This window comes from Scyliorhinus canicula, chromosome 17, assembly GCF_902713615.1.
Source record: "Scyliorhinus canicula chromosome 17, sScyCan1.1, whole genome shotgun sequence".
Lineage (NCBI taxonomy): Eukaryota > Metazoa > Chordata > Chondrichthyes > Carcharhiniformes > Scyliorhinidae > Scyliorhinus > Scyliorhinus canicula.
Window position 1 is genome coordinate 110119423 of NC_052162.1, and position 15584 is coordinate 110135006.

Here is a 15584-nt window from a genome sequence, read left to right on the forward strand (position 1 = left end):
TTAGTTTAGCCATCTTCTCAAATGAAATGAAAAAGGCTTGCTCCTCCTTCTCGTCAAAACATGGCAATGCTTGGACACATTTAAATAGATCCCCACCAAGCCTTGGACCTTGACGCTCTTTCTCACTACCCTCATCACTATCATCCAACTGTACGTTTCCCTTTACGTCTGCCAATTTTTACTGGCTGTCATGTTTCATGGCCATTTTCTGAAGTCCAAACACTCTCTCTTTATCTTTTTCCCTGATCTGCATCTCCCTTTCTCTTTGTTGTTGTTCTGCTTGGGTTATTCCTTCTCTTCTCCTTTCTTCTCTTTCTGTCTTTTTCCTCTTTTTCGTTTCCAAGCTCCTTTAATTCTTCCTCATTTTCCATTTCTTTAAGTTGTAATTAAATTTTTGCCATTTCCAATGAGTCAAGCTGTATGTTAGGCAACTTTAAATGCTTAGCCACCACCATAATTACATAGAACATACAGTGCAGAAGGAGGCCATTCGGCCCATCGAGTCTGCGCCGATCCACTTAATCCCTCACTTTCATCCTATCCCCATAACCCAATAACCCCTTCTAAACATTTTGGACACTAAGGACAATTCAGCATGGCCAAACCACCTAACTGCACGTCTTTGGACTGTGGGAGGAAACAGGAGCACCCGGAGGAAACCCACGGAGACACAGGGAGAACGTGCAGACTCCACACAGACAGTGGCCCAGCAGGGAATTCAACCTGGGACCCTGGCGCTGTGAAGCCACAATGCTATCCACTGTGCTACCGTGCTGCCTGCATTTTCGCATTTTGACAGGTGATGTTAACTGCAATGTTTTTGCCAAATCTAACAGTCTGCCTTTAGTCCCTGTCCGTAAGGTACTGCGTGTGACCGTCTCCATCCCGAAAAACCTCAGAGCCTCTGAAAGAGCCATTGTCCACAACACACTCCCCACTTAAACTAGAATACCACAGCTGATAAGGAACAAAATTATGCTCACCAGTCACTGATTTTAAGTTCAGAAAGCCAATCCAATAGATAGACTTTTATCCCGGACGAGCCCCCAATTTGTTATGGGCCAGAGTTTAGAGAACCCCAAAGTGTATCATGGAGTTCACTTGACTCATATATTTTAATAGATTGTGGTGTGGGGCGCACACAGACCACGTTACAGGATTGGTACAGCAGAAATGGAAAATTATTGTTTAAAGCAAAACAATGTTTATGCTATGAACTCAAGTTAATGTTTTTAAAACATACAGTGAACATCTTAGCAACCATTAATTTAAATACAACCCCCAAAGAATACAACACTACGGAATGCTTAATAACTTCCCAAACAACTTCCAGAAGACAAAAGAAACACCTTTTCACAGAAGCACATTAGGTTTACCTTCACTATTGAGAACATTTATAATTCTGAATTCGCCAAATGGTCAAGAAATAGTTTTTTGATGGCAGAGAGAACAGCAGTACATCTGCTTGGTCTGGCTTCAGCTCGAACACTCAAAACGAAACTAAAATACACTCTGCAGCAACCAGCCGAAAACGAAAGTAACAAGCTGACAGACAGCCCAGCTCCACCCACTCTCTGTCATCATTGCAGTAGCAAACACTCATTTCTTAAAGGTACTGTCACTACAGATATTTATATACATACCCATTTATCAACACCCATCTCTTAAAGGCACTCTCACATGACACAACACAGCGGAGAGATCTGGAAAATAACAACAGAACCATCCCAGCATGTGGTAGTGTAGCTTTTCTCACACATTCTTGCAATCAAATAAGGAATAAGGATTTTAAAGCACGTGCCTCATGGAGGCAAGCCACTGAGTGACTTGGGCAAACACAGGTAAATTTCAATATATACTATAGTTGATGTTGGATTACTAAATTTTCAAAACTTAAAGATTTTAATAAAAACGCTTAATGGATATTTCAGCCCATTCTTTAACTCATCTCTGATTTTCTTCTGGGTCCCAGCATAAATGAATGGGTTCATGCAGGAACTCAGTAATTGAAGCATATATCCTCCTTCAGACAGAATAAATGTGACGTTGCTGAAATCTGGAACAGATGAATAAGTAACATTGGAAATCCGAACAAAGAGGATGTTTACAAAAAATATCAAATATAGCAGGATGAAACTGCAGGAAATGGCAAAAAGTAAAACAATGGACTTTCTCCGCTTCTCCATCTCTGGATCCTTCTGATCTTCTCCTTTGCTCTGGCCACGGAGTCTGCTGCGGACTCTGTTGGCCAGTACAATGTGTCTTACTGTCAGGGCATTCAGCAATAAAATCAGAATGAATGGAAGAAACGGATTTAATATAGAGCGAAGCCAGTCATATGCAGCCCATGCCGGCGATGTATAACATTCATCTTTTATGCTGCAGTACCAGGGTATATTGTTAATGATGTATCTCGGTTCAATTTCAAAATATATGAAGATGTTCTTTACACAGCAGAGCGCGTACACGATTCCTATCACACGTGCCGCCATCTTCTCTGTGCAATATTTTAGTTTCAGCTTCTGGCATGAAATGGCCACAAATCGATCAAAGGTGAAAGCCACTGTTAACCAGGCGGAGCTGTCAATGGCTGCAATGTTAAATGCAGCACGAAAACTGCAAACTGGTGTGATAGACAGGAAACTAGATGGGAAATATATTCCAACAATTCGGTTTAATATTACAGCTGTGCTCATGATCAAGAGATCTGCTACTCCCATGGACACCAGGTAATAAGTGATACACTTTGAGAGGCCACATCGTCTTCGAGACAGGATCACAATCACGGCCAAGTTAACTACAGTTGGAGAAAAAACGAGCAAGATAAGGATAGATGCTGGTTGGAATGCCAATAAATACATCACTTTCACAAAATTCTGTGTGATTTTTAAAAAGTTTTGATATGGTATCCTAAGTTGGAAAATATCATTGCACGGTGATAACATATCTCTTGATTTCGATGTCGTCATCCGGATTAAAAACAGAAGGCACCTCAATGCTATAGGAATGCAGCATATTCGCATGAAACCCAAAAGTGTAAATAAGGTTCTGTGGTATTCCTACACCGCATGGACTGCAGCGATTCAAGAAGGTGGTTCACCACCACCGTCTCAAATTAAATTAGAGATGGGTAATGCATGCTAGGCTGACCAGGGAGGCCCAGTTCCCGCGAAAAAATGACAGAAAAAGAGCAGAAAACACATTGGGAATAACATAATAGCATAGAAAACAGAATACATGTAACATCGGCACAGCAACATCAAATTACTGCAGATAAATAGCTAAACAACCGACAGTATGTGTGGAAATAAATGCACTCCTGTCCCAAAGTGGCTGTTTACAATGAGTTGTGAATATCCTGTTTCATCAATTCGCAAGAAACTAAACTGGACCCGCATTATGTATATAGTGGCTGCAAGAGAAGGTCAGGGTGAGTTTCGTAGCTGCAGTCTCGTGCGTTTCTAGCATCCACTCGGCTCAAGTCAGGAGTGTGATGGAATACTCTCCAGTTTCCTGCATGAGTGCAGCTCCAACAACCTAAGAGGCTTGACGCCATTCGGGAAGAGAAATGAACAGCCCGCTTGTTTGTAACCATATGCTCCACCTTCAACTTTCACTGCCTCCACCAACTGGGGGAACAGTGGAATCAGTGTGTTTCGTCTCGGAAATGCCCTGCAAAAACCTATCAAGTCTTCTTTCACAACATCTTCCAAACCCGAGATTTCGTACACCTGGATGGAGAAGGGCACATGGGAATTTCACAAAGTCTATGTTCCCTATCAAGTTAACACGGCACCCTGGCTTGGAAATGTATTGCGATTCCTCCCATATTGCTGAGGCGACCTGGAACTTCCTCTTTCACTGCATTGTGGCTGTACCTACATCACACGGGTTGCAGTGCTTCAAGAAGACAGCACATCACTACCGTATGAAGGGTAAATAGGACAGGCATTAAATGCTAGCCTAGTTATCGACTCCCAAATATGGTGAAATAATGAGAAATAATAATACTGCAATATAATTCACTATGGGAGGAAGGGATGAGCATTAGTTAACCAAATATCCTCGAGTGGAGGGAAGTGACAAAACGATGAGCATCTCCATGTCTTTGTGGAGCATCCTTTTAGTTTGAAAATAATTGTCAATCTGAGCTGAGTTGTATTGAGCTGTTAATATCTGCGACATTCAGGTCGGTCTGAACCAATGGAAGTTGCAGAATCTGGTGTTTTATTTTGAGGAAGACTCTCCTACTATTTGCGTCCTTCGTGTTGAATGGCGATTCCGGAATAGATACTAAACTTTGCTGAAAAATTTGATATTTTAATTAAGTACCTTGGAAATTAGATTCACGTGAAGGCACCAGCAATTGGCTGACATTCAATATGGCTACAAGAGAAAAGATGGGATCGGTCGCAGGCGGGGCTGAATGCAGGTAGAAGAACGCAATTTCTGATTCGGCAAACAGATATTTAGAAACATCAGCAGTAGTCAATGTTCAATCGGAGAATCTGACTGGAGCAGGGAGTGTTAGAGCCGGAGAACGGAAACGGAACGGTCTTTGAGTTAAGGGCAAATAACAATTTTTCTTTCAAGAAGACTGTATGGTTCCTTACTTTGTTTAAACTTCTCGGTGGCTAATAATATGTTCCCGAAATAGATAACTAATCATTGTGGATTGCTCTTTGCAGAATCATTTCGATAAATGAATCATTTGTGGGAATTATTTCACCGCTACCAAAGTAAAATACACAAAAATACTCGACATATGTACTTCGTACCAGCAGTTTGATCATTCACTCCAACTAACTGTGCCAGTATAATATAACTCAATTTAAACTGTGTGAACAGTGCGAGAAATGTCTGCCAGGGTCGTGTCAATGACGCAGTAAAAGTTAAATTACACCAGAACACTATTTTTTTTTGTTAATTCAGTCACCGTTGTATTGACAATAACAGGGGGCAATTGCATTATTACTGGGATAAAACGCTGCTTATGAATATTTTTTAAATTTAGAGCGCCCAATTCATTTTTTTCCAATTAAAGAGCAATTTAGCCTGGCCAACCCACAAAGCCTGCACATCTTTGGGTTGTGAGGGCGTAAGCCACGCAAGCACGGCGGATGTCCAAACTCCACACGGCAGTGACACAGAGACGGGATCGAGCCTTGGACCTTGGCGCCGTGAGGCAACAGAGCTAACCACTGCGCCACCGTGATGCCCTCAAACGCTGCTTAAATAGCCAGAGTGGCTTTATCAATAAAATAATACAAAACCTCATTCAACATAATGGTCAAGGAAGAAATTACTTAATGGAATGAATTACATGGCACCTGTGACAGCACGATAGCACATAGATAAAGACGAAACATGACAGGGATAATATGAAGTAACTGCTGAAAAATTGACGTAATTACATTATAAAGTGGCTGCATTCTCTAAACAGTGAAATTGTATGGGTAAATGAAGGTTATCATGACGTCAACATTTCAAATTAATAGTTAAAATTTTAAAAGTACACTGGTTCAGAAGCATAAATCGTGTCAATTAAAGAAAACCCATTATATCACTGGCGTGAACATGTATATAATTTTGAAGATGAGAAAATATATTGGTCATGTAGAGAAACCGGATTGGTAAAATCGAAAAATTGATGGTGCAAAATAATGATTTAAACTGCTGCCTACAACTGCACTATTTTACCTGGAACTCCGATGACTGCAAGAACAGGATAATAAATGGAAAACAGGAGACCTTTCGGTATTGAGTGCATTTCTATCAGACGATCTGAACAAGTCCTGTATTTCTTCGAAAATTATCACTATTATAGCTTATGCCGGGCTCCAGAGAGATAATTTGTTGATTTGACTTTTTGTCCTAATTAATGTTGTTGGAACAAACAGCCAAGTGCAGCTGCTGCTCACCTCATTGTTTACTTTGTAGAAATTGAATGTTTTTTACGAGATCGAAAACGGCTGGCGCGAAAGATCCAGAGGCTACAGAAGGATCCAATTTTAATGTATAAAACGCCAAATGCCCAAATATTTTAGTCGGGCAGGTATTTTCACGATTGGTCAAACTGATAAATCCAACTATTCCGAGAAAAATGTAACCACGCTCTCGTCACTGTTAATTATTCGACACGTGCGATCATCAGCCTGTCGAATCTAGATTGCAAATCCCTCTAAATCTGTGCACCCACTTTCTACCAAGGTCACGTGTATTCACTGTGGTCAGGCACAATTAACTAATGTTGCATTTGGAGTGTAACGGTCATTTCGTCATAATGCAATGCATTGTGCACTTTCCCAGGGCTTTTCACATACTCAACATGGACCTGTGGACCGCACTGTGAGATGCACGAATATAATTGATAGGAAGCGTTGTTTACAAAAAAAAGCAAACGATGTCAAACAAACTTGTTTTTACCAGTCAAACAAGAACCCGTCAAGACACCCAAGGCACTCATGGCTCACATCCATATTATTGGCCTCACTTTTCCGCATCTACTGATGTTGCAAACCTCACATCGATCTGCCTCTGCTACCACATGCCTCCAGATATTCTGAAATGGCAGGAACATCACACAAACGTGGTGCATCACAATAAATACCATTCTTCCCTCAGCCCTGCAGATCAAAGGAGTAATCAATATAAGGGAAAAGAGCAGACTGACGAGGGCAAGGACGCCTCCATTTCGAAAGTCTGGAGAGATGGCTGCAGGTGTGGTTGGCTTGTAGCGGCAGTGGCATCCATTTTTATGTGAATATTGAGGATATTTGTACCTTCTGAAAATCAGACAATCTATTATCTTGCAACGTAGCACGACCTGATAGCGGCACATTTTTCCACCACGAGGTTACCCTTCAATCATCTTAATTTGTCCATTCCAATTCCTGAAACTTCCGGAACTGTATATCGAGGCCTTTAGATCACGTTGAAGAGATAGACCGGATAGGAGCGAGATGTGAGAGATGGCAGATAGTGGAAATTGGGAGGTAGGCAGATAGACAGTGAGAAAAAAAGAGAGAAAGAAAGAGAGAAAGGGAGAAATAAAGATAGAGATCAAGAAAGAAAGAGAGAAAGAAAGAAAGACAGACAGAAAGAAAAAAAGAAAAAAGAATGATAAGCTGATTGATAAATAGATCGATAGATGCATGGATGGAGAGATAGATAGATGACAGAGAGCAGATGCTTTGACTTGGGAAAGAGGCAGAGTGGGAGAGAGAGAGAGTGAAAGATAGAGAGAGAGAGAGAGACTGAGAAAGAGAGATAAAGAGAGTGTGAGAGAGAGAATTAACTAACAGCGCTAATGTAAACTATGTGCTGGCAATTCTCAGACCACTCGGATGAAATAACTTGATGCAGCACAGAGTTGAAATCAGCATCTTGCTGAGAAAGGATATTTAAAATCAGGCAAGTGCTAAAAAGTGAATCGCTTCACAGCTTCCTGAAGTGCAGTTCTGCTATGAACTACTTAACCAAAGGGAATTGTGTTGAGAAACATATACCGAAGCACGGGTATTTCCCACATCATTGACTGATCTTCCAATCGACTTGCTACGACTGTGGACTCTACCTTCAATGTACATTATCAAAGAACTGACGTCTCTGCAGCCTGTTCTCCATCCTTCCTGGTTTTCTGAGCACCCAGAGACACTGTAGATGCTGGTGCTAGTCGTTGCAACATTTATCTTTTTAAATGGAGGTAGTTTTTCTCCAGTTATAGTTCTATTTTGTGTGGGTTCAGGACGTTCAATGGATTTAATGTTGTAGTTTAATTTATGTTTCTGTACTTGTGTGTTAAAAGGGAGGACTCGGAATTCGGTATTAGTTTAAAAGATGGTCACATTTTCATCTGATTTTGCCACCCTGGAAAGAGGCAAAATAGTGCTGATGCCCAGCATCAAGCGGCGCACACACAGAAAACTCATATCAGTTCTTTATGGAACAGCATTGCACAGAAAAGGCCTGAAGAGCATGAAAAGAGATAGCAAACAACTCCCAAGCTAAATAAGACGATTTCAAACACCAATGAGGGGTTGGAAAAGTCCCAGAACGACAGTTAAAACAAATAACAATAATTGTGAGTGTAAAACAGATTAAGTTTAGTGTTATTAACTATCAGGAGCAAACAGAGACCGCAAGTTTTAAGTGACAATGTGCCACGAAGCAAACCAAAAGAAGTAATGACCAGTGAATCAGCGATGTTCTGTTCTGTTATGGCTGAATAACTATAGATAATTTATGAAGTAAGTGATTGCACTTGAAAGGGTGCAGAGGAGATTCGCCAGAATGTTGCTTGGCATGAAGGGTTTCAGCTGTGAAGAGAAGTAGACACGATTGGAGTTGTTTTCCTTTGAGCAGAGAAGAACGAGGGGAACCCGATTGAGGTGTACAAAATTATGAAAGACATTGATATGTAAGGCAAGAAATAGTATTAGGGATCTCAACCGCCAGATTAATTTGTGGCTCAAGAGTTAGTGCACGATGGATGGTTTTAGATTCCAGGATTACTGGGACCGTTTCTGGGGAAGCTCGGATCTGGACAATCGGGACCGTCGACATCTGAACCAGAACGGGCTAACGGATTTCCTCGTGCTGTTGGATTGGATTTGTTTGTTTGTCACATGTACCGAGGGAGAGTTGAAAGTATTTTTCTGCGTGCAGCTCAAGCAAATTATTTGTACATGGAAAGATAATACATAATAGGGGAACACTAGGTGTACAATGTAAATACATAGACACCGGTATTGGGAGAAGCACTGAGTAGTGCAGTGTTCATAATATCAGGCCATTAGAGGGTCGTTTAGGACTCTGGAAAGAACGGGAAGAAGATGTTTTTGAAAGTGTTCGTGCGTGTGCTCAGACTTTTGTATCTCCTGCCCGAGAGAAGAAGTTGGGAGAGTGACTATGCCGGGTGGTAAGGGTCTTTGATTATGCTGCCCGCTTTCCCAAGGCAACGGGAGTTTTAGATAGGGCCAATGGATGGGGGGCGGATTCATGTGATCGTCTGGGCGTAGTTCACGACTCTCCAAAGTGTCTTGAGGTCTTAGGCCGAGCACTTGTCATGCTAGGCTATGGTGCAGCTATATAAGACCATAATACATAGGAGCAGAATTAGGCCACTTGGTCCATCGAGTCTGCTCCGCCATTCTATCATGGCTGATATTTTTCTCATCCCCATTCTCCTGCCTTCTCAACCCCTGATCCCCTTATTAATCAAGAACTTATCTATCTCTGCCTTAAAGAAACTCAGTGAATTGGCCTCCACAGACTTCTGCGGCAAAGATTTCCAGCGATTCACCACCCGCTGGCTGGAAAAAATCCTCCTCATCTCTGTTTTAAAGGATCGTCCCATTAACCTGAGATGGTGTCCTCTGGTTTGAGTTTTTCCCTCAAGTGGAAACATCCTCTCCACGTCCACTCTATTCAGGCCTCGCAGTATCCTGTACGTTTCAATGAGATCCCCTCTCATCCTTCTAAACTCCAACGAGTATAAACCCAGAGTCCTCAAACGTTCCTCATACGACAAGTTCTTGATTCCAGGAATCATTGTTGTGAACCTCCTCTGGACCATTTCCAATGCCAGCGCATCCTTCCTTAGGTATGGGACCAAAAGTGCTCACAATAGTTCAAATGGGTTCTGGCCAGAGCCTTATACAGCCTCAGAAGTATATCCCTGGTCTTTTATTCTAGCCCTCTTGACATGAATGTTAACATTGCATTTGCCATCTTATCTGCCCACTGAACCTGCACATTAACCTTAAGAGAATCGTGAACAAGGACTCCCAAGTCACTTTATGTTTCTGCTTTCCAAAGCATTTCCGCATTTATGAAATAGTCTATGCCAAGATTCCTCCTTCCAAAGTGCATAACCTCACACTTTTCCACATTGTACATCATGTGCCACTTCATTGCCCACTCTCCTAGCTTGCCGAAGTCCTTTTGCAGCCCCCTTGATTCCTCAATACTACCTGTCCCTCGACAGATCTTTGTATCGTCTTGAAAATTAGTAACAGTGCCTTCAGTACTTTCTTCCAGATAATTAATGTATATTATAAAAATGTGTGGTCCAAGCACTGACTCCTGAGACTCACCACTAGTCACAGGCTGCCATTCTGAAAAAGAACCCCTTTATCCCCTGCCTTCTGCCAGTCAGCCAATCCACTATACATGCCAGGATCTTACCGTTAACACCATGGGCTTCTAACTTATTGAACAATCTCCTATGCGGCACCTTGTCAAAGGCCTTCTGGAAATCTAAACAAATCACGTCCACTGATTCTCCTTTATCTAACTTGCTTGTTACCTCTTCAAAGAACTCAAACAGATTTCTCAGACACGACCTCCCTTTGACAAAACCGTGCTGACTCAGTCCTATTTTACCATGCACTTCCAAGTGCTTCGCGATCTCATCGAGGGCAGCACGGTAGCATTGTGGATAGCACAATCGCTTCACAGCTCCAGGGTCCCAGGTTTGATTCCGGCTTGCAGAGTCTGCACATCCTCCCCGTGTGCGCGTGGGTTTCCTCCGGGTGCGCCGGTTTCCTCCCACAGTCCAAAGATGTGCTGGTTAGGTGGATTGGCCATGATAAATTGCCCTTAGTGTCCAAAATTGCCCTTAGTGTTGGGTGGGGTTACTGAGTTATGGGGATAGGGTGGAGGTTTTGACCTTGGGTAGGGTGCTCTTTCCAGAAGCCGGTGCAGACTCCATGGGCCGAATGGCCTCCTTCTGCACAGTAAATTCTATGTTCTATGTAAGTTAATAACAGACTCTAAAATCATACCAGTGACCGAAGTCCGGCTAACCGGCCTATAATGTCCCGTTTTCTGCCTCAAACGCTTCTTAAACAGTGGTGTTACATTAGCCACCTTCTGGTCCTCTGGGACCCTTTCTGTCTCCAGTGATTCCTGAAAGATCAATGCCCCCACAATTTCCTCAGCTATCTATTTCAGATGCCTGGGGTGTAGTCCATCCGGTCCAGGTGACTTATCCACCTTCAGACATTTCAGTTTCCCCAAAACCTTCTCCTCAGTACTGGTCAATGCATTCACCTCTGTCCCCTGGTTCTCCTGGAGATCTGGCATCCCACTGGTGCCTTCCACGGTGAAGATTGATGCAAATTAAATATTCAGTTCGCCTGCCATTTCTTTGTTTCCAATTATTACTTCTCCAGCCACGTTTTATAGTTGCCCAATGTCTATTTTTGCCACTCTCTTATCTTTTATATGTTAAAAAAACCTCTTCCTTCTTCCTTTATATTACTATGTGGCTCGCACTCGTACTTCACCTTTTCCCTCCTCATTGCTTTTTTAGTTTTCCTCTGCTCACTTTTAAAGGTTTCTCAATCGTATGGTTTCCCACTAATCTTCGCCAGTTTGTATGCTTTTTCCTTCACCTTTATGCTGTCCTTGACATCCCTCGTCAGTCATGGATGCTTTGTCCTCCCCTTAGCATGTTTCCTCCTCCTTGGGATGAATTTCTGTTGTGCTTCCCTAATGACCCCCCAAAACACCTGACATCGCTGTTCCACTGTCTTCCCTGCTCGGGTCCTTCTCCAATCAACTCTGGCCTGCTCCTCCCTCATGTCTTTGTAGTTACCCTCATTTAATTGTAATACTGTTACATATGATTGCTGCTTCTCCCTCTCAAACTGCCGTGTAAATTCTATCATAGTGTGGTCACTGCTCCATAAAGGTTCCTTCACCTGAAGTTCCCTAATCAGGTCTGCCTCATTACACATCACGAAATCCAGAATTGCCTGTTCCCCAGTAGGCTCTGTCACAAGCTGCTCCAAAAACCATCTCTTAGATATTCCACAATTACATTTCTTGTGATCCACTACCAACCTGATTTTCCCAGTCGACCTGCATATTGAAGTCCCCCCATGATTATTGTAATATTGCCTTTTTGACATGCCTTTTCTATCTCCTGATGTATTTTCTGCCCCACATCCTGATTACTGCTATGGGGCCTGTGTATAACTCCCATCAGGTTCTTTTTTACCATTGCGGTTCCTCAACTCTACCTACAGAGATGCTATGCCTTTCGATCCTCGGTCGCTCCTTGATATCGATTTAACTTAATTCCTTACACATAATGCAGCCCCGCCCACGTTGCCAACTACCTGTCCTTTCGATGGGACATATATCCTTGGATATTTAGATCCGAGCCTGATCCCCTTGCAGCCACGTCTCTGTGATGCCCACAACATAGTACCGGCCAATTTTAATGTGCGCAAAACACTCATTTACCTTGTTCCGTCTTCTGCCCGCATTTAGGAACAACACCCTCAATCCTGCATTGGCCACCTGCCTTTTCACACTCTCCTCAGTCATTGTACCCTGTACTGTGGCTTTTTTTTATTTTTGACTATGGCTTCCCTGCCTTATACTTTCCACATTACTGCTTTTTGTTTCTGGCCCCGTTTTACTTCCCTCCGTCTTCCGACATTGGATTCCATCCGCCTGAAACATTAGTTTAAATCCTACCCAACAGCTCAAGCAACCTCCCCCCCCCCCCCCCCCCCCCCCCCCCCACCCGGACATCGGTTCCAGTCCTGCCCAGGTGCAGACAGTCTGGTTTTTGGTGGTTCCATCTCTCCCAGACCGGTTCCAATGCTCCAGGAATTTGAATCCCTCCCTCTTGCACCATCTCTCGAGCCACACATTCATCCTATCTATCCTGACATCCCTACTCTGACTAACTCGTGGCACTCATCGCAATCCTGAGATTACTACCCTTGAGGTCCTACATTTTAGTTTAAATCCTAACTCCCTGAATTCTGGTTGACGGACCTCATCCTGTTTTTTTCTTATATCGTGGCAGAATATATGCAACACGACAGCTGGCCGTTCACCCTCCCCCACCAGAATGCCCTGTTGCCGCTCGGAGACGTCCTTAACCCTTGCACCAGGGAGGCAACATACCATCCTGGAGTTACTATTGCAACCGCAGAACCGCCTGTCTATTCCCCTCCTGATTGAGTCCCCTATCACTATACCCCTGCTATTCTTCTTCCTGCGCTCCAGCGCAGCAGAGCCAGCCACGGTGCTATGAACCTGGCTGCTGCTGCCTTCCCCTGGTAAGCCATCTCCCTCACAAGTATCCAAAGCGGTATATCTGTTGTGCAGGGAGATGGCCGCAGCAGACACCTGCACTGCCTTCCTCGTTTTGCTCAGTCTTGTGGTCACCCATTTTCTATCTCCCTCAGTAACTTTCAACTGCGGTGTGACTAACCCGTGAAAAGTGCTATCAACGGCGTCCTCAGCATGGAGGATGCTCCAAAGTGTGTCAACCCGCAGCTCCGGAGCCGTCAAGCGGTCGAACAGGAGCTGCAACTAGACACACGTCTTGCACTTGAAGGAGCCAGGGTCAGTGGACGTGCCCCTGCGCTCCCACATTGCACACGAGGAGCATGGAACGGGTCTGGCATCTCCTGCCATGTCTTAAAAGTTAGGTGAACTTTTACAACTGCAATTCCAAGAAACAAAAGAAAAAGCAAATAAATATACAAATTAAAAGACAAACTACTTACCAGTCACTTACCAGGGATAAAAAGCACCTCCTCCCCACTCTGTTTCGAATTCCCACCTATCTTCAAAATTCCTAATCGCACTCTTCGCTATGTCTCACTCTGGCTGTGTCTTCTCTGGCTCACTGGGAGAAAGGATGCTTTCTATGGTGCAACTGTAGAAGTTCATAGGAATCAATGTGGACATGCTGAATTTCCTAAGTTTCCTGAGGAAGTATAAGCGCTATTGTGCTTCCTCGATCGTAACATCGGCATGGGTGGACCATAACAGATTCTTGGTGATGTGCATACCTAGCAACCTGAAGTTGTCAACCATCTCCTCCTCGGCCTCGTTCGTGCAGACCGGTGTGTTTACAGTACTTTGCTTTCTGAAGTAACTGACCAGCTCTTTAGTTTTGCTGGTACTGAGCAAAAGATTGTTGTCGTTACACAACTCTACTCGGTTCTCTGTCTCACTCCTGTGTTCTGAAATCTCCTCCCTGTTGGAAGGAGTATAAACTAAATCGGCATAGGGAGGGGACGCATACTGCTAGTAGAAGGGGAACTCAGACTATCACAGAAAAACAAGTCAGAGGGACTGCAGCAGTATTAAGTTTCAGGTGAGTAAGACACGACTGAATGGCCTCTAATTCAATGCCCGGAGTATTAAAGGTAAAACTGGTGAGTTCGGGCGAGTATTGACACGTGGAGTTCTGATGTAGTCGACATCACGGAGACGTGGCTGAGTGAGGGGCAGGATTGGCAGCTTAACATCCTGGGATATAGAATTTTTAGGAGAGACAGACGAGGAGGCAAATGAGGGGGCATTGCACTAATATTTTTAAATTATTGTCACAAGTCAGCGTATATTAACAGCACAATTAGGTTACTGTGAAAATTCCCTTGACGCCACACTCTGGAACCTGTTCGGATGCACAGACAGAGAATTCCGAATGTCCGAATCACCTAACAGTACGTCTTTTGGGACTTGTGGGAGGAAACCAGAGCACCTGGATGAACCCAGGCAGACACGGGAAGAATTTGCAGACTCCGCACAGACAGTGACCCAAGCAGGAATCGAATCTGGAATCCTGGCGCTGTGAAGCCACAGTGCTAACCACTGTGCCACCGAGTACGAGACAATTACTGCAGTATGGAGTGATTATATCTTGGGGTGGCATCAAATGAAGCTTTGTGGGTAGAACCCAGATGAAAACAGGACATCCACCTTGCTGGTGTTTATAATACACACCCAGATATTCAACGGGAAGGTGAAGAGCAAATATGTGTGCAATTTGCAGAAGTGGTGATTTCAACATTCCCAACATTAATGGTGATAGTCATTCTGTAAAGGGCTCAGGAGGAGCAGAAATCCTAAAATGTATGGAAGACAACTTTTTCACTCAACATGTGGAGGGTCTAACAAGGGGCGGTGCAGTGCTGGACATAATTATGGGGACTGATGCCGGACAAATGGTTGAGGGAGGGGGAGCATTGTAGTGATACCGACCACAAAATGGCCCAATTTAAGACTGATATTGGATTGGATTGGATTTGTTTATTGTCACGTGTACCGAGGTACAGTGAAAAGTATTTTTCTGCAAGCAGCTCAACAGATCATTCAGTACATGGGAAGAAAAGGGAATAAAACAAAATTCAAGAAAACACATGAGAATACATAATAGGACAACACAAGGTATACAATATAACTACATAAGCATTGGCATCGGATGAAGCATACAGGGTGTAGTGTTAATGAGGACAGTCCATAAAAGGGTCATTTAGGAGTCTGGTGACAGTGGGGAAGAAGCTGTTTTTGAGTCTGTTCGTCCGTGTTCTCAGACTTCTGAATCTCCTGCCCGATGGAAGAAGTTGGAAAAGTGAGTAAGCCGGGTGGGAGGGATCCTTGATTATGCTGCCTGCTTTCCCCCGGCAGCGGGAGGTGTAGATGGAATCAATGGATGGGAGGCAGGTTCGTGTGATGGATGTACAAGGAAATAGACAAATTGCAGAAAAAGGTCTTGGATTTGCGAGAGAGACATTAGTAAAATAAGGCAGGATCTGGCAACG

At 43.6% G+C, this 15584-nt stretch overlaps 1 protein-coding gene across 1 annotated transcript; it reads right to left on the reverse strand.

The window, feature by feature from the left end:
* Positions 1 to 1886: 1886 nt before the first annotated feature.
* On the reverse strand, positions 1887 to 2969 carry LOC119951514 (probable G-protein coupled receptor 139). Its single transcript, XM_038774716.1, has one exon. It carries the CDS (start codon positions 2967 to 2969, stop codon positions 1887 to 1889), a length of 1083 nt encoding a protein of 360 aa, XP_038630644.1.
* Between the last annotated feature and the right edge of the window lie 12615 nt (positions 2970 to 15584).

Excerpts from the sequence above, each read along its gene's own strand:
- LOC119951514 (XM_038774716.1), bottom strand. The coding sequence starts at position 2,969 with ATGACGACATCGAAATCAAGAGATATGTTATCACCGTGCAATGATATT.